The following is a 24,733-nucleotide window of genomic DNA, read 5'->3' on the forward strand; positions in this document are numbered from 1 at the left end:
TTGCTCAAAGCCCCATCCAGCCTGGCCTTAAACACTTCCAGGGATGGGGCATCCACAACTTCCCCAGGCAACCTGTTCCAGTGCTTCACCACCCTCACAGTAAAGAATTTCCTCCTAATATCTAATCTAAATCTCCCCTCTTCCAGTTTAAAACCATTACCCCTTGTCCTGTCACTACACTTCCTGACAAAGAGTCCCTCTCCGGCTCTCCTGTAGGCTCCCTTCAGATATTGGAAGGCTGCTGTGAGGTCTCCCCGGAGCCTTCTCTTCTCCAGGCTGAACAACCCCAGCTCTCTCAGCCTGTTATCTGAGGTTCCTTTTTCTATTATGCTTCAAACTAGAATTCCGTAGGTCTGATTATTTTTAATTTTTTTTAAATCCAAGTCTTCAATCACTGCCTGAGTCTCTGAGCTACATCTCACATTCTGACTATATAAAATACATTTGGTATCTACATAAATGTTACGGTTCTGCACCTCCTCCCACACAGCACAAGCAGAGGCTCCTGGCCAACAATAATACTTCTTGCAAATTGTTTGATTAGAGTGAGATTTGTCAGATAAGGCACTGCTGCATGACTAAGAGGAATCTCTGTGTCTCCTACTCTATCAGCAAACACCATGACACAGATTCCTTTGTCAAGACCATCCCTTTTTTTTTTTTTCAATATTAACGCTTCTGCTGCAAAATCTCACTTTGTGATCCACCTTCTGCAGGAGATCGCTTGGTTCTAGAGGCTCAGTTGTCATCGTGTTATCCTTTGAAACTTCTGTCACATTAGAGGAGACCTGTCCTCCTCTGCCATCAGTCAGCTCTCCATCAAAGAAACCATCCTCCTCCACGCCTCAAAAGATACAAACCCTATTCTCCAGCAGTTAGAGGAAGCTCTCCTTCAATGCAAATAGATGGTTTTCCAAGAAATGGCGCGCATTGGTTATCAGCTGTCCTGCCTCCTGGGTTACTCTGGGAGGGATGCACCAATGGCCTCCCAGGCTTTTTCAGTGAGCGGCAGTCTCTTTTTTTAATGTGATATTCAGAGTTTCCAGCACCGTGGGACTCTGGCTCAGGCTGACAGAAGCTGATGCAGCAGCAATAGAAGACTCAGGCACTCGCAGCGTAAGTTCACAGCACAGTTATTGTGATCCTTCGTACGTTCCCCTCGCCATCTGCACATCCGTTTCCAGAGCACGCTTAAACAGTTGCTGTTGAAACACAGTGTGTTTTGGCAATTATTTCATTAAAGCTATTTTTAAATGCTTTTCTACCAAAATCTGTGGGCACAGTTATGCAGTTACGAGAGACTGTGTTTCGAATTGTTTCGTGGCGCTGCGGGGACGCTGGACCCATGTCTGGGCTGAGCTCTCGCCCGCTGGGCTATTCCCTGTGTTTTCTCTGCTTTTGTGCCCGTTTGTGCAGCGCTGGCGGCACCCGGGCATAGGCTCACCCTTCCTTTACAAGGCAGCTAAAAACACGGTGACACGCGTGACTTCCCTACATAAGCAAATCCCCACACAGTCTGCTGGGTGTTATGTGGTCACGGAGGGAAGGGGAAGCAATTCACAAAGTTAAGAATGAAAGAAATCAGCCATGAGCTGGTATATCTGCAGCACTAAGAAAGCTCGAGGATCTGCTTGTGCAGCACTAACTTGAGCTGGAGTCTGTTGTGTTTACTGTTAGCACAAAGGAAATCAACAAAACACCCTTTTTTCTTTTTTTTCTGGGAGGCAAGGGGGACTCAATGTATTTAGTTCTTCATAAACAGTTACAAAATATTGCATTCAAGAAGAAAGGGTTCTGTATAGGACAGAATCACTTTATTAAAGCACGTGACATTCAAAATGCAGGAGGAAGAAAATTACTTTATAATTCTATACTGGATACATCATACCTAATTAATTCATTTTAAATGTGTATTATTAGAGATCTAAGAAACTGCAGGAACAGAAAAACCTATATAAAAACTTGAAAATGGCAATTTTACAGGAATATAGCATGGAAGATTGTCAACAAAAAATAAATTAAGCATGTCTTTTTTTTTTTATCCATTTTAGCTTTAACAGTTCCAATGGAGAGGCAGGCATATAATGATGTAAGGCATTAATTATTTTTATAATTTTTTGTCTTAGTTGTTCCTGGAGATGAGCTTTGCCCTTGTGGATCACAGGTAGATCCCTTTAATGTGTTTTGAACGAATTAGAATCCATGTAAAATCTGAATTCTGTCTGAATTCTGCAAACCAGCAGAATCCTGAAGGTAAGGAGTGCCCTGTTGGACCGGTGCAGAGGTCCATCCAGCCCTCGCTGTCCCAGGCAGCAAAGGATGCTCTGTTTAGGGACCAGCAACAAGGCGAAGTCTGTTATCTCATACGCCCAAGCATCCCTAATTAAGAGTAGGCATCAGCAGAGATGTTAGATGATGATTCCATGCCTATTGTCTATTTTATCTGTTTGTAGACCTGTTACCCAGTTTGACTAGTTTGTTTTTGAACCTGCTGACTGTTGCGTTAACTACAGCCTGTGGTAGGGAGTTCCAGACATTAATTACCTGCTGTGAAAAAGGTACTGTTAGTAATGCTCGATTAGTCTCCTTTACCATTGAGGCTTACAAAATCGTATCATTTCTCAGCCTTCTCCTCTGCAGGTGGAAGAGCCCCAGCCATTTTAGTCTCTCTCAATAAGGCAGCGTTCCACCCTCCTGATCACTGTGTCTGCCCTTTTCTTTACCTTCCCTAATTCTCTCATATTCTTCCTGAGGTCCATAGACCTGTCCCTCGTGTAAGCATGATGTTGGGGTCCCAAGGTTTCATACGGCAACAGAATTCCGCTTACTCTTTCCTCCTCTCCTTTGGTTTTCATGAGTCCCTTGGTTTTCTTTCAGATGGCCATTTCATAACAGTAAATAAGCAAGGAGATCTTTTTTTTCTAAAGTTTTCAAGGGCTGTGCTGGGCTGTGGCTCACCTGTTCAGAAAGTCTACTTACACAATTTCTTTTTTGAAGTTGAATAGTTATGTTCCTTAAAACAGTGGAAATCTGGTAGAAAGTTATCTTTGGGAGTGGCCAGGCATAAATGTAGTGTCCAGTCCCTTGAAGATATTGCAGGATAAGCACTAAAACCTGTATTCTGGATACTCTTAATTGTCAAGTAAAATAATGGATACAACCTGGAAACACCAAAAAACAGGTTAAAAAATGCAGAACCATCTGCAAAACTCGGTATAACTAATGCCCTGTGTCTTGTTGCTAACAGAAAAGTAAGAGGTGTAATTGATGAAACTGTCTGAAAGGAAATTCCTGCTGCTTCTTCAAGACTGTGCGACAGCGTGTCATGCCTGCTGGCAACCGGCATCCGGGCAAGATCCAGCCAGGAGTATTGCACAGTCCTTGCTCACAACATGATCTGCATTGCAGGATCTGCTCTGGATCCCGCCTGAGACAGCACTGAAAGGACCCAGGATACTGGTGGCAGGTAGTGAAATGTGCCTGCTTCTGTGTAAACTTCTCAAACACCCTGCTGTAATAAAGGATTTCAACATCAAGTGGCAATTTGTGAGGACAGCTACACTAGACAACGATTTCTCAAGAACTGGCTGGGCTATTGTTAGTTATAGTGTGGGTGGTATTTTTTCTTGTCAAAGGAAATGCGGATTATCTTATAATTATCCCAGATACTTCTGACACTCTCTTACAAGCTATAAATTAATGGATTAAAATTACAGATAGTAAATTCAGAATTCTCTGTGGTGCTTGCAGTATTGTCTCTCGTGTGTGGCAGCTATGTGCTACATATAGGCAAGGGCCTGAATAACTGTATTTTGAGGGAAAAAATGGTTAGATAATACTCAAAGACATGGTGATCTTGGAAAATTATGCAGTCAAATAAAGAGGAGGTGAAGATATGAATAGCGTTTTGGCAAATAAAGAAATCAAGCTAATGTCTGAAGCAGCTTGTTTTTCATATTTGTAGACATCTGGAAATAAGTTATAAGAACTGTTCTTCCAAGTTACCATGGTATCAGATTTAGGTATTTCTACATTTCAGAAGCATATAATCTGAACTAGCCCTTTTATCAGATGTCAGCATTTTTAAATCTTCACCACTGGCATCCCATTCCAGCAGCACATGGCGAGTCCTCAGAGTCTGTGCAGCGCCTGTTCTCCCACGAGGCGTACCTGCCTGGCACGTGTGTCACGTCTCCAGCCCCCTAGCGAGCACACACCTTGCACCTCCGCTGCCTCCTCTGCCTCTGCTCTCCCTGGGTGAAAGGGGTGCAGTAACCTTTAGATATTTAATAGAATAAAGTTATAGTAATGTTAAACATCTTTGAAGACCGTAATATAAATATTTACAAACTACTTAAAAATACCCATATGAAGTAGGTGAATATTAAGTTGGTTCCTGTTCGTGCTGTATAGCTTACTTCATTAACAAACGTTAATTGAGTTTTGGAGCAATAAGCGCAGTATTAATGCAAAATATTGATTATCAAATAGTTGTTCAGGGAATAATTTTAAGATAGCATATTAGAACCCTGTGCTTCATAATTAACAACTTTTGTTGCGTTTTCACGACTTTTTGAAAGCCTCCTGTAATAACTGCATTTCCTCTTTCAGGCTGTCTGAGTCTGCAAAGCTTAGTTTGGAGCTTAGAACTTTTCCAGGTGACAGCAGCCGCGTTTCCACAGAAGATGTGTTGGGTGGAGTGAGGACATCGACCGACGCCAGGGAGGGAGAAGGGGGAACAAGGCCCTGTGTCGGCAGAGCGGATCCGGGAGCTGTTCCTGAGCACACGGGTTCAACGAGCGCTTGGGTCAGGAGCCAGGATACAGATCTCTGGTGGTATTTTAGATGTCGTACAGTGCAGTGATCCGTGTCCCATGCCATGGTTGCTAGCCCTATGTCTTGGGCACCTGAAATGGCCCTGCGGCCTGTGGTTTGACACCGCAACGGCCGACCACGACTGCTAGAGGCCATCTGGGGCGGATCAGAGCGGGAGCAGCTACCCATAGAGCTCCTTTGAAGAGCTAAAAAGCACATGGCCAATTACAGTCTTGATTAATGCTGATAGCGACATCGTCTCCGCTCCCACAGCTCTGCTCTCTGGCCATGGCAGGCAGGAGGCCGGGGCCCGCTACGGGCCCTGTTCATGGGGACCAAGGGCACCTCTCAGGAGCGTGATCCCCGTCCGGGGAGTTTTGGGAAATGAAGAAATAAAGGTTGTGAAGGGCTCTGAATGCAATGTGGGCCTGTGTGATAAAACCCTAACTGCAGGTTGTTGCCTCTTTCCTCACAGGGAAGATGGTACCGAATGTGGGGTGATGCACAGTAAAATAAGCCACAACAGCATTTTAAACCTGATCGACGTCATTTAAAACTGATCGACGACTAAAGAACACGCTCGGACAAAGGCACTGCCGAGTGCTGGAGGAAGGCGGACCCCGGCCTTCAGCAAGCGGCACCCCGGCAGCGGTCGGCCCCGGGCGCTGTTTGTCGCTCCGGGCCGGCACCGCGAGCCGAGCCGAGCCGAGCCGAGCCGAGCCGAGCCGAGCCGCTCCCCTCGGCTCCTCTCCGCGGCCCGCCCCCACCCACCGCCCCAGGAAGCGCAGGGCTTTAGCGCCCTGCCCGCCGCCGCCATGCATTGTGGGGCGGCAGCAGCAGAGCCAAGATGGCGGCCAGCAGGAGGCTGATGAAGGTAACAGGCAGCGCCGCGACGGGAAGGGCCGGCGGGCGGGCGGCCGCGAGCACCCCCCTTCCGTCTCGGGTCCCTCTTGGGGCGGGGGGTCGCCTTCCTGGCCGCGGCCCGGCGGAGCGGCCTCTTCCCCTCCTCTCGGTAGCTCCCTGGGCTGGAGCGACCGGAACGGGAGCAGCCGGCATCTAGGCCGCGGCCGTGAGGGGCCTCGCTGCCTCCCCCGCCGCCGTCCGCGGCCCCGGCGGCCCCCCGCGGCCCCCGTCCGCCGCCTGGGGCTGGGTGGGGGCGCTCGGCTGTCGCCGTGGGCCGCCCCGTGCCCCGCCGTCCCCCTCCCTCGGGGGGCTCCCGCGGTGACTAAGCAAAGAGGAAGGGCCAGGGGGGAGGAAGCGCCGCTGCCGGGACGCCTGGGCCCCCGCCCGGGGCCGAGGTAGGCCCCGGGGCGCTGTGAGGGGCCGCCCGGCCGCCGGCGGTGCCGCAGCCACGGGGCCAAGGCCCGGCCGCGGGGGTCGGGAAGGGTCCTCCGCCCTGTGGGGTCCGCGCCCCCCGGTGAGGAGCCGGCCCCGGGCGTCCGGGGCGAACCTCTCTCGGTTTCGTTGTCTCGGAGAGGAACCTCTTCCGCGTATGAGTAAGACGTTTATGGCGCTGAAATATGGACCTGGGTCCAGGAGTTTCCCCGTTCGCCGCAGTCGGGGTGATGTTTTTGTCTTCGCTCTGTTTGTTTGAGCGTGGATGGTGTTTGTGGACGTAAACCCGGCATGTACACTTTATTGTCAAATACTGCTTGGGATTGTGTTTCTCATCGTTTTGCTTGAGGAGTAAGGTACTTCTTAGAAAGGAAATTATGACCATTGCCCCCAAAGCATGTAAGTTCATTTTATGCGTTGTATATAATTGCCCATTAAGATTACAAACTGTATGCAGTACAGTTTGTCTAGGACATGCACTCTTAGTGGTGTAAAATTCAGTCACCTGTAAAATGCTCTGGCAATACCCTACGGTATTTGCATGCAGAGTGCCTGTAACATAAACAATGAACTTTACAGGCGCATCCTGTGAAGTGCAGGGGAAGGACCCCGTAACTGTCAGATGATGCTGTAGCCGTGTCACAAAATGTGCTCTTGTGGGGTGCAATGGAACCATGCTCTAGGGTTTCACAGATATGTGAGCGATTCTGTTAAGCTTAGTCTTTTAATATCAGATTTGCAGCTGTCTTCAAGGACGTGGACCCCTGATAGGGCTGCGATTTCACTAGGACGTGTAGATGGCAAGTTTTGAAGTTGCATTTCCTTAATTGTGCAGATCCGTAATTAACCATTATCACTCGTTCATTTCTGAAGAAACCAGTAGCTCAGCAGTGCTTTCATAAGGCTAGTTTTGTTCTTTTAAATTCGCTATGGAGCGATTAAAAATTAAATGGTAAATATATTCGGTGCAGAGTCATTCACATATATAAAATCAGTAGGCGTAAACCTTTAATTGTCCTTAAGGATCCTGATGAGATGGCATTAATTTTTTTTATTCTATTTTTGATAGATGTTATGTTTTGTCACAGCTTTAGTGTCATAATCAATATGTCTGTCTCTCAAATAAGGTTCCTCTTAGTTTCTGATAGTAAACAACAATTTAAATTTAATCTTTTTGTAAGGCAGCTTTTCTGCCTGTTCTGTAAAAATCCATTAGTTGTTCAAAAGCACATCACTAGTACTCTGGTAGGAAAAAAAATACATTTCCAATTATTTTTTTCTTTTTAAATTTAAAATAGAACATAACTGAAAGGCAAGCAAAATTGTTTTAATAGCTGCAGTGCCTCTTGCTTGTCAGCTCCCCCCCAGTTCCACTATACATCTACACCATTAGTACTTTAATCTTTCACTGAAGTGCTGTAAAAATGTTTTTTGACAGTGTGACCTCCTCCTTTTCTAGAAACGGTGTGGCAGTTGCCTTTGAGAGGGAGTGGTGTAGGAAGGAAGGAGTTTGATAACTTCCCTCTTACAATTTTGCTTTCATTTTTATTGCCTGCTGGTGGTGGGTTGTGCGCATTGTCTGCGTGTTTCCTCCAGCCCAAGAGCTGCGAGATGCTGTATCACACAGCTCCTAAAGGCTATTAAATCCGCAGCTGCCTCTGTGCCTTTTGCAGAGTCAAGTTGGCCCAAGTGGCTTTGGGTTTTGCCATTCATCCCGGTAGGAGCAAAGCAGAGCTCCCTACAGATGATGTAATCTGGATGCTGCAGTGTGATGTTTTGAAGGTCTGAACTTGCATGTGTGTCAACCTAATATCATTAAGTTCCACGCTCGCAGATCTGCATTAAAAAATCTTTCACTGTTGAAGTTTTGCGATATAGAAGAGTCTGTGGTGTGTCTTTCTTGGGGTCGTAGAATGATGGGTGATTATAACTAAAGGAAATGGAGTTTTTCAGTGTGTCAGTTATGTTTAAAATAATTTAGGATAAACATTAGCTGTGTTTTCTTTGAGCTAAATATCGAGTTTGTCTTTGGTAAGTGAGAATAAACTTTGAACCTTTTATAGGTCACGTAAAATAAAGCAATTCTTGTTTCCTTAAGGTCTTGCCAACATTTTGAAGTACTGCATTTTTTTCTGATCTCGTGTCATACATCATAGTTATTCATATTAGTCACAGTGGCTCAGAGAGACTGGATGTAGTAAGTTCATAATAACACAGTTTGCCTGTAGAAAACTGGGACTATGAGTGTAGTTTCCACCTTCCAGGTGGAAATGGATGTCCTTTTCAGATTGTGGAAGCCGTTTGTATCTTCAATTTGCAAGCCTCCTTGTGAAGGAATTATCACAAATTTTGCCATTGTACTTGTACAGTTCAACTTCAAACATGAAGTCAAGTTATAACAAGAATAAGATTGTCTTGTGATCTCAGGCTCTGTTTGAGTAAACAACGTTTTCTAGGCCAAAGACCTTATTTACAGCCTATTTTTGCAGAGCTTTCTACCATCGAGTAGTCTAACTGGAGTTTTCCCTACTGACTTACAAAAAATCAGTGGAGGCATGCCCTTTCCAGGAGCACACCTAGGTTAGACAAAATGTGAAGTAAGCATAGGTGATGAATAATACTCCAGCGGCATCTGAGGTGGAGTTTTGATCTCTGAGCCACCATTACATCTCTTCGGAGAGCCACAGTTGTCAAATCTTGACTACTTATGGAATGTGAGAGGTGGGAGTAACGCGGCCTTTGTCAAGAATATGTTCTTGTGGATGATCTCTCAGGGTAAAAACAGGCAAATATGGAGCAACTGTATTTAGGAAAGGATCTAAGGCTTCTCTTCTAAGGGAGCTACTTTGCTTCCTGACCCTTGCTCATGCAAAGCAGTTTGTCTCCAAACATGTATGACTGGGAGCACAGATCTCCAAGAGACATGCCAAAGATCTCAATGAAATCTTTTCCCAGTTGCCGCCCACTACTGTAAAAGAAGCTGTTTTCCATGTGCGCTTTGTAGCTTGGTGCTGGGGAGAGAGGGGGTAGTTACTGAGGGAAGGTTGTGTCCGTGCTGGGCAGTCAGGGTCTGTGCTTGTGGGGCAGTGACGTGGGGCTGAGGTGCACCCGAGATGCAACAGTTTTGGGTGTTAGCAAGGCCCTCCTGGCCCCTGCGTGGTCCCATCTGTGGTACAGACAGGCTGAGGTGGCTGTAAGAGCTGCGCTCTTGTTTCCTGGTTTTCAGATGTTCAAAAGTATCGTTAGTATTAAAAATTGAAAATAGAGCTAAAGAGTAAATAACACTTCACATAAGAAATGATGTACATATGCGATTATTTTAATCTTATTGTTTTTCCTCTCCTTCCATAATTGCATAGTCAAACGTTTATGCAACTGTTGAACTCCATGATAAAATTCAAACACACGGCCGCACCCAGGTACCCGCTGCAGACGGCCTGCAATCTCCAGTGTGCTCTTGTGAGCACCACAGCCCTTCCAAATAAAGGGGTTTTAAACACCTTTGATATTTGAAAAGCAATTCTAAATTGGTCCAAATGCCGGTTCTCAGTAACAAGGGAAATGTGGTTTTGCAGAGTGTATGATTTCCTTATGCAGAAGTGAAAATACTGATTCATTTTCCCTTTTTGAAACTGAGAATTGACAAAAGGATTTTTAATCAAACGAAAGTACTTTACCAAAAAGTAGAATTACTCAGTAAATCAGACATGTGAGTATATAGGGTTGTAATGTTGCAGAGGAAACTTAATAATAGTTCTTTAACGGTAAGAATTTATTTTTCTTTTGGTAGGTTTTGGTTGGGTTTTTTTTTTTATAATTTTTTTAAAAATTATATTTTATTTTAAGGTGCTCTAACATTTTTCTGTACTCTATGAGATTCAGAAAGTAAAACTGGTCCAGTTCCTTATCAGCGTCTTGGAGCCTGTTTAACTTTGTCAAGCTTCTATTAGAGAATGTGTTTATAAACAGGTCAATGTAAATTGTAAATGGCAGAGAATCATGGTTTAGAGTTCTTTCAGTAGACTTTTGGTTTTCTTTGTGCGTTTAATAGCATTTTGGGCTTGATGCAGAATTTACTGAAGGTAGCAGGAGCCCTTACACTTATTCCCGTATTCTTGGATTGCACTCTTACGGGTGTTTGCCTTCACTGCATTTTCCTATCTGGCTTGTTTTTTCTAGAGAAGTCCCAAAACTTGAAAAATGGATCGACAAAACAGCTGCAGGGTTTTTAAAAGACTTAACTACATTTTAAGCTGATGGTACTTTACTTTTTCATTTCAAACATTTATTTTTTGCTTTGAACAGCACAAATGATTATACAATATTGAAAATCAAAATTTTAAATCCTTAATGATTATGTGAGGTAGTATGTACTTTAATGCTGAAGGGAGTCATAATACTTGGAGATCAGATACCACCTCTGAAACAGTGTTTTCGCCATTTCATGTGCTATGTACAACACTTTCTCTGAACATATCCAGAGTACACACATCGTGTCTCAAGACAGCCCCGTGAAATAAGACGTTTCTGTTTTACAAATGGGGGAACCAATGCCGCAAGGTCACGTGCAGGGTTGGTGACAGAGTGGGGAATGAGGACTGACAGAAATTCTTACTGCACTCTCCTAACCTTTAGTTACACTCCTACTGTGCTCCTTTAATTATCTTACTTGACAAAATTAAGGGGTGGAGGACAAGAAAATGAATTAATCTATTTACTGTCTGCCTAGACTCTTAAGTATTATTTTGAAATAAATATCTGGACTGTATCCTTTTACCCCAGAAAGTAATTTTTGTCCCTTTGGAGTTGCTCAAGCCCGTGTTAAATGCAGAATTGACTTTTAATCTGTGCTGTTTGAAAGTACTTAGTAGCTCATTCACTGTTTTAACAGTACATTTATACTGTAGTTGTCTGCCTCTGTAACTCTGAGGTGGTTAATCTTTATTATGGGTTTTGGCAGGTGCCAGGAAAAAAACAAAACAATCCCCCCCCACCCTTAAATTGTGAATGCTGAATCTCTGACCGCTTCTGAGGCGCTAGACACAAAATGCCTAAAAGCCTGACTTGCAAGTATAGTATTACATTGTATTTGTGGGGATAGTAGTATGGGAAAAAAGCTATTTGTAAATACATCTAACATGGAATTGATTAATTTGGAGTGGCATATGAAATCTTAAGCACTTCTAGTACTAGTATAAGAGAAGTAATTTCTCTTAGAAACTGGAATCTCTCTGAAGCGTGTAGTTCTGACAGGTCCTCTGCTAAGGTAGGCTTGGTTCTCCCTGACCTTTGCAGCCCTGCCTGTGTGCGAGGGAAGTAATTGCCTGGTTTATGCCCATCTGTCCCCTTCTCTGTTGTCAGTTGCTGAGGCAGGACCCCAGGCGGCAGAGAGGGCACGGAACATGGTCCTGATCCACTGCTGAGTTTGGTGAACTCCTGCAAAGGCTTCGCGTCCCAGTTTAAAGAGGGAGATGTCCTGCGTCATTTTCTGCTAGTTCTTTAGTGTCTTCTGGGCTGCTAAATACCCTCTCTGACGTGGTGGATTTGAGGGAAAACGGGGAGCAATTTTCATATTTGTTTTAAACTTTTCTTTGCTTTCATAGAGTTCTACAATTTTGTAATGATCTCTGTACTGGATTCTTGCATTTCTTAATTCGGCATCCAGTTTTTTAACCTGAATGCAATTATGAAATGGAGGTGTTTAATTTTCCAGTAATGTGAAGCCATGCTTTTCGAATTTGTTTTATTAGCTTAACAACATACCTGAATTACGGAGTCATAGTCCCCCCTTTTCTGTGTCTGGGGCCTTGTTCTCTGGGCCAGCAGCAGAAGTGCTATCATTGGAACCTGTGATAGCAGCTTCCCCATGGGAGCTGTGCTCCCCCTGGGACGTTACGGGAGGGGGGAGGTATGTTGTAGGTATGTAGGTATGTTGTTAATATGGTAACTAAAAAATTATCCAGATTCATTTTCCTTTCCGTTCTAGAGTGAAGGCACTTGTAATGCAGGTTTCCTCATGCTTAATGCCTACTGGTTAACTGGCTTATTTTGCCCCTGCTGTTGGGTGCGCTCTGTCTGGTGTGGGACGGGGTTTATCCCCACACCCTGTGGAGCAGGGGTGTGCTGGGACCACAGGGCTCTGGACATGTCAAGAGTGAGCTGTTGGGATGCTCTTTGAGTGCAGTGCTGTCCCCAGGCTGGGGAAGGGTCCTGTGTGTGCCAGGTTCCTGGGTGCTGCTCCGGGCAATGACAGCCGGCTCTAAGGCAATGCACGGATTTGCAGCTTTAGCAATTGTAAAGCATCTCTTATAGCTGTGATAATAAAGGTTATTTTCTTTTGAATATTTTGGTTTGCTCTGTATAAATGTGCTTCATGGGGTTATTTTTGTGTGGTTTTTATATGTTTTCCTGCTTTAATGAAATAGGATAATCCTCTTACCCTTTTTTAAAAAGAAAAAATCCCCAAACTGTCTGGGATATTGCATAAATCTAGCAGCAGTGGAATTTGGGGATTAATCCACAGCTCTAGTCTAAATAGTTGGGTTTAGTGTCATGAAGATTGTGTTGGGCATCAATTCAGTATCCAAGACTCCAAGGTTAAACTTCCATATTCTGGGTATGCTCACCTAGTTGGTGTTTTTATCATAATAATATACAGTCTAGTTTTGCAAATATGCTAGCACCCAGTGAAGAGCGGTGCTGGCAGTTGCTGGATAAGCAGCATTTTCCATAACCTATGTAGGCACGCGGGGGTATGCTTCGGTTCTGAAAGCACTGCAAAAGTTTTATATTTCATTGTGGATCACTTTTGAATTTGAATTCAGTTAAATTCTCTTTAAAGATAAAACTGCTGAATTCAACAGCGAAGGGCTATAATAGTGGGGGGGGGCAGGGAAAGTGGAAGTTTGAGGTATTTCGGTTTAGGTCTTACTGAACACTTCAAGAAACAATTGCTACACTAGGGTTCATACATAATTTTAAATATAAAAATACTTAAATACCTGTTTCGGTGTTACCTGGATCACTAACAGATCAAAAATGGTTTGAATGGTGGTTGACTGATGCGGAAAGATACCACGTTCAAGAGTGATACAGCTATAAAGAGCAGTGTCAATATATACTGTTAACTTTGAGGTATAAAACTGACATAAAGCTATATCTTCAAGTTATTGGTCTAAATAAGGCAAGTTTGGCTTTGATGCTAATTTAGAAAAATATCAATTTAAGTTGGTCATGCGGGAATTTGTTGGTCTTCAGTTGAAATAATTAACCTATTCGGTGAGTTTATCTGTGTTTAAAACTGTTACGGAATAATTCTTCCAAATCACTATTTTCCTTCAGACAGATTCTAAGATGCTTTTTATTTCTGTGCAGCACAGAGGAGTCAGTAAGGCACTGATCTGCATTTGAGATGTAGAAACATTTCTAATGCACTTTTTTAATACTTCATTGTGTCTATAATGGTGTTAATAACAAGGCATTTTTATATTTTCCTGACATAAAAAAACGTTGTGGTTTTTTTTTTTAATACCTTGTGTGGGTTGCCACCGCTAAAACCTCAAGCTTCTTTACTGTTAAAGAAACCCATGTTGACCTCTAAATCTTTTGAAAAATAAAAATGAGCATCTTCCTTAATACTGCTATTAACTTTCACTTTGCTTGCTTTTCAGGAGCTTGAAGAAATCCGCAAATGTGGAATGAAAAACTTCCGTAATATCCAGGTTGATGAAGCTAATTTATTGACCTGGCAAGGGCTTATTGTTCCTGTGAGTATAGACTACTCCTTATTCTAATGAGCTTTAAAATAAAATGAGGATCGTTTGTGTCTCTTAAACCCACAGTTTAGCAGTGCAGCTGGTGACCGTTAGATAGTTTTTGCACCCTGACAAGAAACTTTTTTATAATAATAAAACCTGACTTTCGGAGTTGTGAGTTTGTGCAGAAGCTAGTTGTTTCATGAGTTAATATAGATTATACTGCAGCATCTTAGACATACCCTGGGCAATGAAGTGTGGTCCTGGATTTAGTTCTTGCCTGCCTTCAGGCATCTTGTGTAATCTTCCTGTCTCGTTTTATTTGAGTGTCTTTTATGTTTCGTTTCATCGAAGTCTGCTAATGTTTGCAGGTGTTTCTTATAACTCTTCTGAAGAAAAATCCATAGGTAATTGAGTGCTGCTGTAGACTCTTGTGGTCAATACCTGCCTGGAAGCTTCGTGGCTGCAGGCCTGGTCCAATGCGTGCCTGCGGCTGGCAGGGGCTGTGGGCACAGCCGTGGCACAGGGTTACTTGGGAGAGGTGTTGGAAAGGGGAAGCAAATCAAGTTTGTAGTTTATTAAATTAAGCTTAAGGTACAAAATCTACATCATCATAGGAAAAAAAAAAAGAGGTACGAAATACCTTGTTTACTCCTTAAAAGATTTATTTTATTTTTTGTAATAGACTAGATTTATTTCTAGGATAAAATTGATTATTGCAAGGAAAAGGATTTTCAAAAGTGAGCTCTTTAAAAGAAAGTTTTGGCATTAATTAATGCCTCAAAAACCCCCAACCTTCAATTTTTAAAAGCACTACAATCTTTTAAGAGAATGTTTAATAGAAGCAGATAACCACTGTACTAGTCAAACAGATGGATTTGTTACGAAGGGGAAAGCAGGAAATTGAGTACGTTGAATTCCTTGAAGTCACTTGGATTTTCACCTCCTTTATTTTCCACTGCCCTGGCCCATCCTCCCCGCGTTACATGAGCTACTTTTAAGTGCAGCAACAGAGGCTGTGGCACTGGGGCATCGGTTCTGCTTGTCCTTGGGTGCCACCTAGAAGGTCCCCCAACCAGTGTAAATCTGTCCTTTTATTATACAACTTTGAAACATCTCTTCAGCATCGCCTCTGCTTTGGTACTGGGGGCCTGTTCCCAGGTCACATCCCACAGGCTGAGATCGTGGCTGGGCATCAGCAGTTTAAATACTGCGGAATACATTTAGTTTACTCCGTTTACTGATATACCTGCAAGTAATTCTTCTGAGTGGTTGAGGCTGCTCTTGCAAATAAAGCAAGCAGGATTTGACATTAAAATTTGACAGAGCTGAGAAACAATACCCCTGCAGCGTATCAGCCAGGCTAACAGTCATGGTTCATGTGTGACAGTTTACTGCTTTGATAATGCTTTGAAGCAGTATCAGGTTGGTAAATATGCCTAGTAAAGCAAAACACCAAAATACTTCTTTATTCCTGTTAAAATTAGTGATATGTCCTGTACAGCATCTATTTTTAACAGTTTCTGCTCAACAGAGTATGAGCTTAGTGTTTTTTTTGCAAAGGTTCACAACATCACAAGTGTTTAAACAATGATGCACTGAGCTGTGCTTCACACCTGCCTTTTGGGTTACAATATGCCCTGTTACAAGGGAAATATACCAGTAGTGAATTTAAGGCTAGTTAAGAGGGAATTTTGTCATGAATTTATACTTCCTATGGTAATTAATTAAGTGTTGTGTTGTACGTGTTCAAAGTAGTATAATTACTGAGGAGATATGTATATATGATTTATTGAGGATACTCTCTAGAAAACGCTGTAGTCTTAGTGTAATGTTTTTAGCTGTGACAATGCTGGAGATGATGGCTTAAAAATGTAAGATACAAGCTGGTTGCAAGTTTAATTTTTTTGTTGACTTTTTGCTTTTGAAGTTTTATATGTCATTTCCATCTTAGAAAATGTCCTTGCTTAGGGTTTAGAGCCATATTAATCATCCTTTAGTAGGATTTACCAGGTACTGATTATTAAACTCTGTAACTAGGTGTGTTACGGAGGTGTGAAAGATACAAAGATTAATGTTTTTAGCAGTGTTCGTACAGAATTACTGTGAAAGGTACTACTTTAAAAGTTTTTGTTGTATGTAACATATCTTGTTCTTTGGAACAATTGTTAGTTTTTAAGGGTATTTGCTCAGTTGAGGAGCAAATTGAAGACAGCTTGTCGGCTTCTTTTTTCTTGTTAGAAATTGTAGAATAAGTTAGTTTATGTACTGTGTGTTGAAAAGGCACAGTATTTGTTTGGTACCAACATCAAATGAGACTATCTACCCCAGGCTCCTTGTTCTTGTAAGAGGTACTGTTGGTGCACTGTGAATTTCATTTCACTTAATCAAAATTGCTTGCTATGGACAAACTTGCAGTGCGAAAATACTCCGGGTGGATGAGAGCCATATTTGTCGCTTGTGTTTAAGTATTTATAATTCTGCTTCTCTCTTATCAATGTCAAAAAAATATATAACATAATTGGAAATTAATTGGTTGAATATTCTGCATTTTGTCTATTTAAAACACGAGCAACCCTTTACATATTTCTTTAACTCGCCAATACACTGAACCATAGTGAAGAACTGTTCTGACAGAGCCAAGCAGGAAACGGACATTTTTAAGGCAGTTCCTGTATCAGTTCATCCTCACGAATTACAGTGTGTGATGGCGCTGTGGGGGGAGAGGGCAGTAATTGCTTACGTTGTCACCACCACCACAAGTTATTTGTTAAACTTCCAAAGCTTTTAGGATTGCTTGGATAAAAAGTGATTTTAAATGCACTCTAGTTACCTTTTCCCTTGACTGCAGAAATTGTGCTGTATTTCTTAGGAACACACGACCAGAATTCTCCATTTGGATGAAACTGAAATGTTTGCTGTTGAATAATATTTTAATAGAATGCTTCCTACCCCCAAATATTGGGAAACTTTTTTTAACTTCTGGAGTGGGTTTGTTTGCAGGGAATGGCCTGGTTGCTAATGGAGAATGTGTGTGATTATACTTTACACCAACTGGAAACTCTCGTCCTTTTGATTCTTGTGCCCAGTGTGTTTGGAAAGGCTTCATGCCATAGTTACTGTTTTCAGTGCAGAATGGTATTTTCTTAGCCATTGCTAGATTTAAAGCTTTTTTTTTTTTTTCCTGCCTTTCTTCTGCAGTTAGTATTTGAAGCAGTATCAATAGTCTATCAGGTTTTCTACATGAGATTCTGGGCATTGTTTTTTCTGTTTCAGCATGAAGAACTGCTTTGCTTACTTCACAGTCCTCTCATCGTGCTCCTTCAAAAATGATCTGATAAGAGTGGGTGCTAAAACTGCATACAGATTCAGAACGTTCTCATCAGCAGACACAGTGAATATCTATTTTTAGTACCAATGAATGCTCAGCAGATTTTTGTGTAGTCAGCACAAAAATGTTCTCAGAACATATAGGGAAATCTGACAAATGAAATTGCTTTGCTGCTCACACCGCCATGTTGTGAGGCACGTAAAATGTCTAGGTTTAGAGGAACCAATTTTCCTTGTCAAGCTCCATGTTTGTATCTCAGAAAGGGTTTACAATGGTTTTTGAAATACAAGGTTGAGAATAAAACTACTTATTAGGTAGGACCTTTTGGAGTAAATGGGATTGGATGCTTTCTTACCAGTAGAAGTGTCAGCTGGCTTCAAAACAAATCTGTTTTTTCCAGGGTGAATGCAAATGTTGTATTGTTTCTCTCTTACCAAATAGGTTTTGATGTTTCCTGATGGATAGATATGACAGTATGTGCTAGAAGAAAGTGCCTTTAAAAGAGGTCATTTGGTAGATCGAAGTCTGGAGCATGCTTTTTCTTAATTGCATCTGTTAGAGTATGCCAAATTCTTGACATTCTGCCTTCTTGTTGCAGGACAATCCTCCATATGATAAAGGAGCCTTCAGAATCGAAATCAACTTCCCAGCAGAATATCCATTCAAACCTCCTAAGATTACATTTAAAACAAAGATCTATCACCCTAACATCGATGAAAAGGGTCAGGTTTGTCTGCCAGTAATTAGTGCTGAAAACTGGAAGCCAGCAACCAAAACTGACCAAGGTAGGACTCCATGTGGAGAAGGAACTGGGTGTCAAGATACTTGGTATTGTGTTTAAATGTAAAGCCAATAGCATTCCAGCTTGTCAGCTGGTCACTGCTCTTACGGTATATTCGTTGTCGTAAGGTTTGTGTCATGAATCACATGTTGTGAGCAGAATGTGCAACTCCTTTGGCATCTCGTTTTGTTACTGGAACGTAAGGTAATGACAGTGGCGGGTGGCATTTCCACCTCCGGGAAACCACACGGCTCTTCATGACTGAAGAGTTTATTTAAGGCAGTGTCCTCGGCATACTTAAAAATTCTGGTGGTAGTTTGTGTGGGAGTTATTTTGTGTTTCTTTTTAAACAGTGACTTTATAATCCGGAGGTGTTGGGTACATTCCTGGATGTTTGAAAGAAAGGGTCTAAAACCTCAATCAAGGCTTTGTGTATTTTGTAATCTCTGCCATTGGTTCAGTGATTTGAACATACAGTTTGAAGTGTCTGGGGAGTCATAAACAAAACCTGAAATCGTAAGACGAATTAACTCCCATTTCTTGGAACGTCACTGCTGTGAGGCTTACTGTTTAGAGTGTCTTTGGATAAAAATTTAAATATTTTAAGGAAAATATTTTCATCAGGTTCTGTGGCAGACTGAGAGTGTGATCTGAGCAGGTTTTTTCAGTTGTTGTTTCCATTAGTTGTTGGAGTGAGAATTTAATGTTTTCTGGCAGGTAATGGTTAGTTTCATATTAAGCACTTATTGTACATATAGAAAGAGCGAGTGTCCTTGTAAAAACTATGTATTTTTTAATAATATTGATTCAAATGAGTAGCAGTTGAGTCCAGTGCAGTTGCTTCAGTGACGCTGAAGTGTCTTGCTCTGTAGGAGAAAGTATTTCATTCTTCCAGACTCCTCTTTAAGGTTGTTCTCACTTGAACAGTGTTCCTCACAGTAAACAATGCTGTACTTAAGATTTCTTTTTTCTGTGTACTTCTGTGTGCTAATAAAACTACTTGGAGTTGGCATGATCTTGCCCCGGAGACAAAATAGGAAAATTCCTGTAGGTGTTTCTGAAAATATTGAGTAGTTGAATGTTGGGGAAAGCAGAGGTGGCAGCAAAAAGAACCTGTTAAACTCAAATAGGTCAGTGAAGTTCTTACGTTTTACCCCAGGTTATACAGGACAGAGATCCTGGGGAGAGATGAGGTGGAAGCAACGCGTAGAAGTTTCTGTTAACACCTTGGCAGTTGCCTTAGCCCTGTGAGCCTTGTCTGGTGACGGGAAGGAACGATGTGTCTCGGCCTGGCCTGGGACGCGAGTTGGCATTAGTTGGAACTGTTACAGCAATCGTTATGTGCAGGAAGTAGTGTCTTGCTGGGAAGTGGCGATTCCCTTTCTATTTGAGAGAGTGAATAAAAATTATGCTAAAATCAGAATTTGGAACAAAGCCTGGGTAACAAAATTTTGCAGATGTTTCAATTTCTGCTGTTTTGTGGTCTTTGATTTGTTTTCCGACTCTTTCTTCAAGAAATCGTTTTAGTGTTAACGTCTGTTGTTACTACATCGCTCTATGAACCTGCAACAATGCTATTACAGCCCTGTTTAAGTGTGTGTTCCTTTTCCTCCAGAGCTCTCCTGCACTGAAAAGGGAACTTCAGTCTCTTTGGGCCTTTCTCGAGGAAATAAGGCAGCATTATTAGTACAGCATCGAAGTGATCGGGTTTGATCAGTCAGGTGTCAGGAAAGCAGAGAGATTAGGTTCATCATAAATCATTAACCCACCTTTCATGTACTAAAGGTGCATCTTACTGCTGTATGTTTTATTAACTTACGCTTAATGCTAAAACAAACTGCTGTGACAGTGTAGTTTTAAGGTGCTGTGGGTATTGAGGCAACTCCTGTTACGACAATCCCAGTTTTTTCTGGCTTGTGTCTTAAATAACCTTAATAACATGGTAACACTTTCTCTGTAGTGTTTGAGGGTGTTTTACTGAGTGAAAGGGGATTGTCGTGTGCAGTATTGATGCTGGTTTGATAAGTAGTCATTAAGAATTATGACAGTTGTCACAAGTCCAGGACTGATGAGTTCATGTTAAGTAGGCTAATATCAATTCTACATTCCTTAAGTAGTTTATTGCAGTTTAAACTCAACTCAATTTGTGGTAAGAAACGTTCCTGTTCAGCAGTGTAGTGCCAGGCGTGCTTCTCTGGATGTTGAGTGGTTGTGTTGAGGTGTGTTCCTCATCCTTGTCGGGTACGGGTGGAGACTGATGCTCTGAAAGCAGCCGCTCTGGTATTCTGGCATCTGATGGAGGGAGAAGCGTTGTGAGAACTTCCATTGCAAAACCAGGGCGAACCCAGCGCAACTGCCGGAGTGGTTTGCTTTGGGTTAGAGCCCAGGCTCGGCTCTGCCTCTCTGCGGAACAGCAGCTGGGTTGTGGAGCCCCCGCTGCTGGGAACTGTGGGGTCGGCAGCTCTTGAGGGCAGGAGGAGCAGCTGGCTCCAGCCTGCAGTGCGTGGTGTTCAGTTCTGTTACACCTGCGTTAAACACTCCTGCAGTGCTGCTTTGGATTGTTCTGGGTGCCCAAACTTACCTCAAACGGGATATTACCAGTATTGTCCTACAGCCGGATGCCTTCTCTGTGTGCCCGCTGTCTCTAGACCGGCCGAGTTACCACACACCTTTTAGGGGGTGGAGGTGAGAACTCCTGCTTGTTGTGACCTGTCTGGCTTTAAGTGGTGGTGAGAACGTGTATGAGGAGAATGAGCAGTAAATGTCATTGTAGTATGGGAGGATCCCTGCATAAATGTCGAGTGTAGTTCAGTTATTTTAAGAATGACATTTTGTTTGGAAGCAATCAGGGAAGGTTGAAATGGCTGTGAGCAGCGGGGTGAAAAGCGTCTCGCAGTTCTTACCCGTTTGTTTGCCAGGTGTCTCTCTGATAGTGGGTGTCTTGGGCAGCCGAGGGTAAATGGAAGAATTGTCTGCTGTTTGCAGGGGAAGTAACAGTCACAGAAAAATTAAGCTGAAGCCAGTTGGTCTCCAGAAGCAGTCCCAGTTACAACTGCAGCACTGAGACAGGTGCTGGGAGAAAACGTTTCGTGGTGGAAATCCCACCTTCAGCCAGTCCCTGTTGGAGGAACTCTCTGTGAAACTGGGTTTCTTTCTTAGCCATAGGGGAGTGTTTCAGACAGGATGCCAGTTACATGGGAGATAATTTGTAGTGTATTTTGGTCTCTATTCAAGTTGATTTTGTTTACAAATACGATTTTCTGGTGTTCATTCACGGTCATTGAACTAAATCTTGGCATATTGCTATAGCTTATTCACGCTCTGCTTTTGAAAAGACACTAGATTTATGGGGATGTATTAAATGCAGTTAAAGCTCTTTTCTTACTGGGGAATTTTGCTTACGCTTTGATTTTTTAAAAATTAACCATCTTAGTCTCTGACGGTATTTATACTTCTTTTGACAGTAATCCAGTCCCTCATAGCACTGGTGAATGATCCACAGCCCGAGCACCCCCTTCGGGCTGACCTAGCTGAAGAATACTCTAAGGACCGTAAAAAATTCTGTAAGAACGCTGAAGAGTTTACAAAGAAATATGGTGAAAAGCGACCAGTGGACTAAAATCTGACACAATTGATGTCAGCACCGTATGACAGAAGATCGGAGCAGTGCATTTGAGACACCCCGTAAAGCAGGACTCTATGGAAAATTGACAAGTGCCACCTTTCGGTGTTAACTTGTGGCTGTTACTAACTTTCTACAGTTTTCTTAATCAAAAGTGGGCTAGGTAACCGGTAAAGAAAGGATTAAAATTTAAGATGTTCTAGTTCTGCTTTCTTTGTTTAAAAATCACTGCTTCAATATACTTTAAAGTATGCTGTTTTCTTTTTCTTGTCAGAAATTATCAAAAATATCTTAGACTTATATTCTGCCCTTAAATTGAAAAGGTTGTGGCTGTCATTTCTTATTTTTTCCTTGCAGTTCCCACTATCTTAAGATCATTTAATTCTTCATGGAATTTTATCCGCCTCCCCAAACTGATGTCTTAGAAAAAATAGCCCAGCTCTGGCAGAAAATGATTGAGTGTTTGGCAGTTTTGTTTACTTTTCTTTTTAAATGTTGCACTGTGCTCTGTGGGACTTGTTGCAAGTTCCCCTTAACTTCAGTTTGTAACATAATAAACAACAAACAAACAAACCCCACAAAAAACAATCAGAAATAATGTCCAGGTCTTATGTAAATCTGGCTGATGTTACCACAAAATGTTTATTAAACGGGGAAACCCAAGTTTTTGTCTGCGTCATTGAATTAAAATATGGCTTATGTCCTGCTTCTGGAAAACTTTGGGAAAAAATTCTGTAGCCAATGAGTAGTGGAATGTGATTCCAAACCTCCCTTGCTTCTGTCCTTAATCCCTGCGCAGAGCAGCTGGGGAACGTGCACAGAACAACATTGCAACCAGCTTAGGAGCCTCTCAGAAATTGGGGACCAAGAGGTACCAAAGCGATAAACAGTTTTTTTTAAGTTAAAAATCGGTATTTTGGAAATGCTAATCTTGAATCCTAGTCCTCAATCTGACAGCACTGCTTGTCATCTTAGAGCATTTTTCCATCGGAACGCGTACGAAACATCCATGTTCTATGGGATGGCCCTCGTGCCCCTTCCCTGCCCCGTTGCTGTACAGCCTGTACTGAAAATGGTCTAAGAGGAGTAAGCAATGGCCTGAAACAGAGTTCTAAAACCACACAGGTTAGAAGGTTTAATGAAGACTTCAAGCATTGTTCTAACTGAACCAGGCCGAGCTCCAGGGCACCCCGAGCCCCCTGAGGGGAGTCTCCTCTGTGCAGAACTGAGCACCCTCTGCTGTCGCTTGCCTTCCCCCTGCCTTCTCCCTGCTCCAGAGCTGATCTCCAGCAAACTGCCACACAGTCAAACTGCCCCCCGGCCCCCGCTGGGGCACAGCCCTGAGCAAACACTTCCATCTCCAGAAACCCAGTTTCTTGCGAGCACATATCATTTTGGTGTGCAGGACGCTGAGTTAGGAAATCCCTCGCACCTGGGTGTTGTCTCCGCTCCTAAATTCAGTTTCAGTACAGCCTTTGCAACCTTCCCCAACTAGTGTGTCAAGCATAGGGCTCTCTGGGGTTTAATGTCTTGTGTGTTTGCACTTCCTTCCTTCATCCCTCTCCTCCAGCTTTCAGTTCTGATTTAGTGTAAACAATGACAGCCCAGTACCTCACCTCTGTTGAAAGTAAATTTTTTTTATAAGTTAGGGAGCTAAGAAATTTTATGTTTAAGTGTTCTTAGACAGATTCTTTGGCAGGTAAATAAAGTTAAAACACATTCACCTTATTTACGGAAACTTGCATTTCCTGAGTGTTTTCAGGCTTGTGAGAGCACTGTCTATTACCAAATTTTCACATCTTTGTGTCTTCATTTGCAGAAAGTTGGTACTGATTTTGTTTCTTTCACACTCACTCAGATTCATAATAAAATAATGCCAAATTATCTGTCAAACTGAAGCGTGTGTAACTTCTGCATCACAGGAGTCACTGTACCTTTTGATCATGTCTGTTGGCATGGAAACTTGCCATTCTCTAAGTTCTCTTTTTATTTAGAACAGAGCTGTAGCACTGTTTGCTGCCCTCATTGCTAGTCGCCGGCACGCTGTCTGGTTTGAGCTCTTGGGGCAGAGACTGCGGCGGTGAATGGGATGCTGCGGGAAGGGAACCCAAGGGCTGTGCCATTCAAGGAACTCCGGTCGATTCACGCAGGCTCCGGCGGCGCCGCACCAGCTATTCCGATTCCAGCTGCAAAGGTCTCCTAGAAGACAGATATCGCTCTCAGTTCTCCCTGTGTGTTCTTCATAGCTCAATTCCTAAACTATGGGACGTGTAACCTCAGCGAGGGCTTATGTCTGTGGGCGCCCTCTGAGAACAGGTAGAGATCCAGTGCTGTGCTGCGTGGCTGAGGAGAAGGAAAAAACTCAAAGTTCGAAGTCCGATGTTAACTCAGGAAATCCAGCTCTTGTTCTCTCGGGTTCCCTAAGCCATGCGGAATTCTAAACCTGCAGTTTAATATCCAAAATAAAAACAACATACTGCTGAAACTACACCCAGGAGTACTGGTATAGGCTTTCTGCAATTCCATTCTGCTACCCTAATAAAAATTGCTCTCAAAGGCGTTGTGGCATGGTTTTGGTCTTATTTTCAGAGGGATTTGGGGGTTAGCCTTTTTTTTCTTTTCCAAGTATCCTGCTGCAGTGATCTTTGTAGGTAGTGTCTGAATGTCTTCATTGAACTCATCTTTAAAGCTTTGATAGAACCACTGAGAAACTTCCTTCCTTATCTCCACATGTTTTATGCAATTGGAAGGTTCCTTATTTAGAAGTCTTTCAGTAGTTCTTTATTTCTCTGTTTAAAGCTCCCTTGAATTTAAAAGAAAATTTGGGCTTTAATGCTGTTTGTTTAAAAATATGGAATTTCCAAAATTACTTTGTTGTTGTTGGCAATTCAGAACTATCTCGGGTAGGCCTGTCGTGTTGGCAGCGTTCTGCTCACAAACAGCACGTAACGTCCTGAGGATCCTGAGCAAATCTGTCGGGTGGGATGTGGAACAATTGAAGTGTTAACAATAAGGTTAAAAAATACCCATCAAAACACGGTCCCGGTATGCGAACAGCTGAGTGCTGGAACTGAATAACCACCGCTGGTGCGGGG

At 42.7% G+C, this 24,733-nt stretch overlaps 1 protein-coding gene across 1 annotated transcript; it reads left to right on the forward strand.

Moving 5' to 3' along the window:
* The first annotated feature begins 5,636 nt into the window (after positions 1–5,636).
* On the forward strand, positions 5,637–24,205 carry UBE2L3 (ubiquitin conjugating enzyme E2 L3). The gene is made up of 4 exons (XM_074159894.1): positions 5,637–5,689; positions 13,821–13,916; positions 17,834–18,020; positions 21,481–24,205. Exons 1-4 carry the CDS (start codon positions 5,663–5,665, stop codon positions 21,633–21,635), a joined length of 465 nt encoding a protein of 154 aa, XP_074015995.1. The 5' UTR covers positions 5,637–5,662; the 3' UTR covers positions 21,636–24,205.
* Positions 24,206–24,733: the final 528 nt, after the last annotated feature.

Source organism: Numenius arquata, chromosome 16 (genome assembly GCF_964106895.1).
Source record: "Numenius arquata chromosome 16, bNumArq3.hap1.1, whole genome shotgun sequence".
In the NCBI taxonomy this organism is placed as follows: domain Eukaryota; kingdom Metazoa; phylum Chordata; class Aves; order Charadriiformes; family Scolopacidae; genus Numenius; species Numenius arquata.

Bases quoted from the DNA above. Each gene is read 5' to 3' on its own strand.
- UBE2L3 (XM_074159894.1), top strand. From the start codon at position 5,663: ATGGCGGCCAGCAGGAGGCTGATGAAG. The intron at 5,690-13,820 runs GTAACAGGCAGC...CTTGCTTTTCAG, and splicing joins CCAGCAGGAGGCTGATGAAG to GAGCTTGAAGAAATCCGCAA. The intron at 13,917-17,833 runs GTGAGTATAGAC...TTCTTGTTGCAG, and splicing joins GGCAAGGGCTTATTGTTCCT to GACAATCCTCCATATGATAA.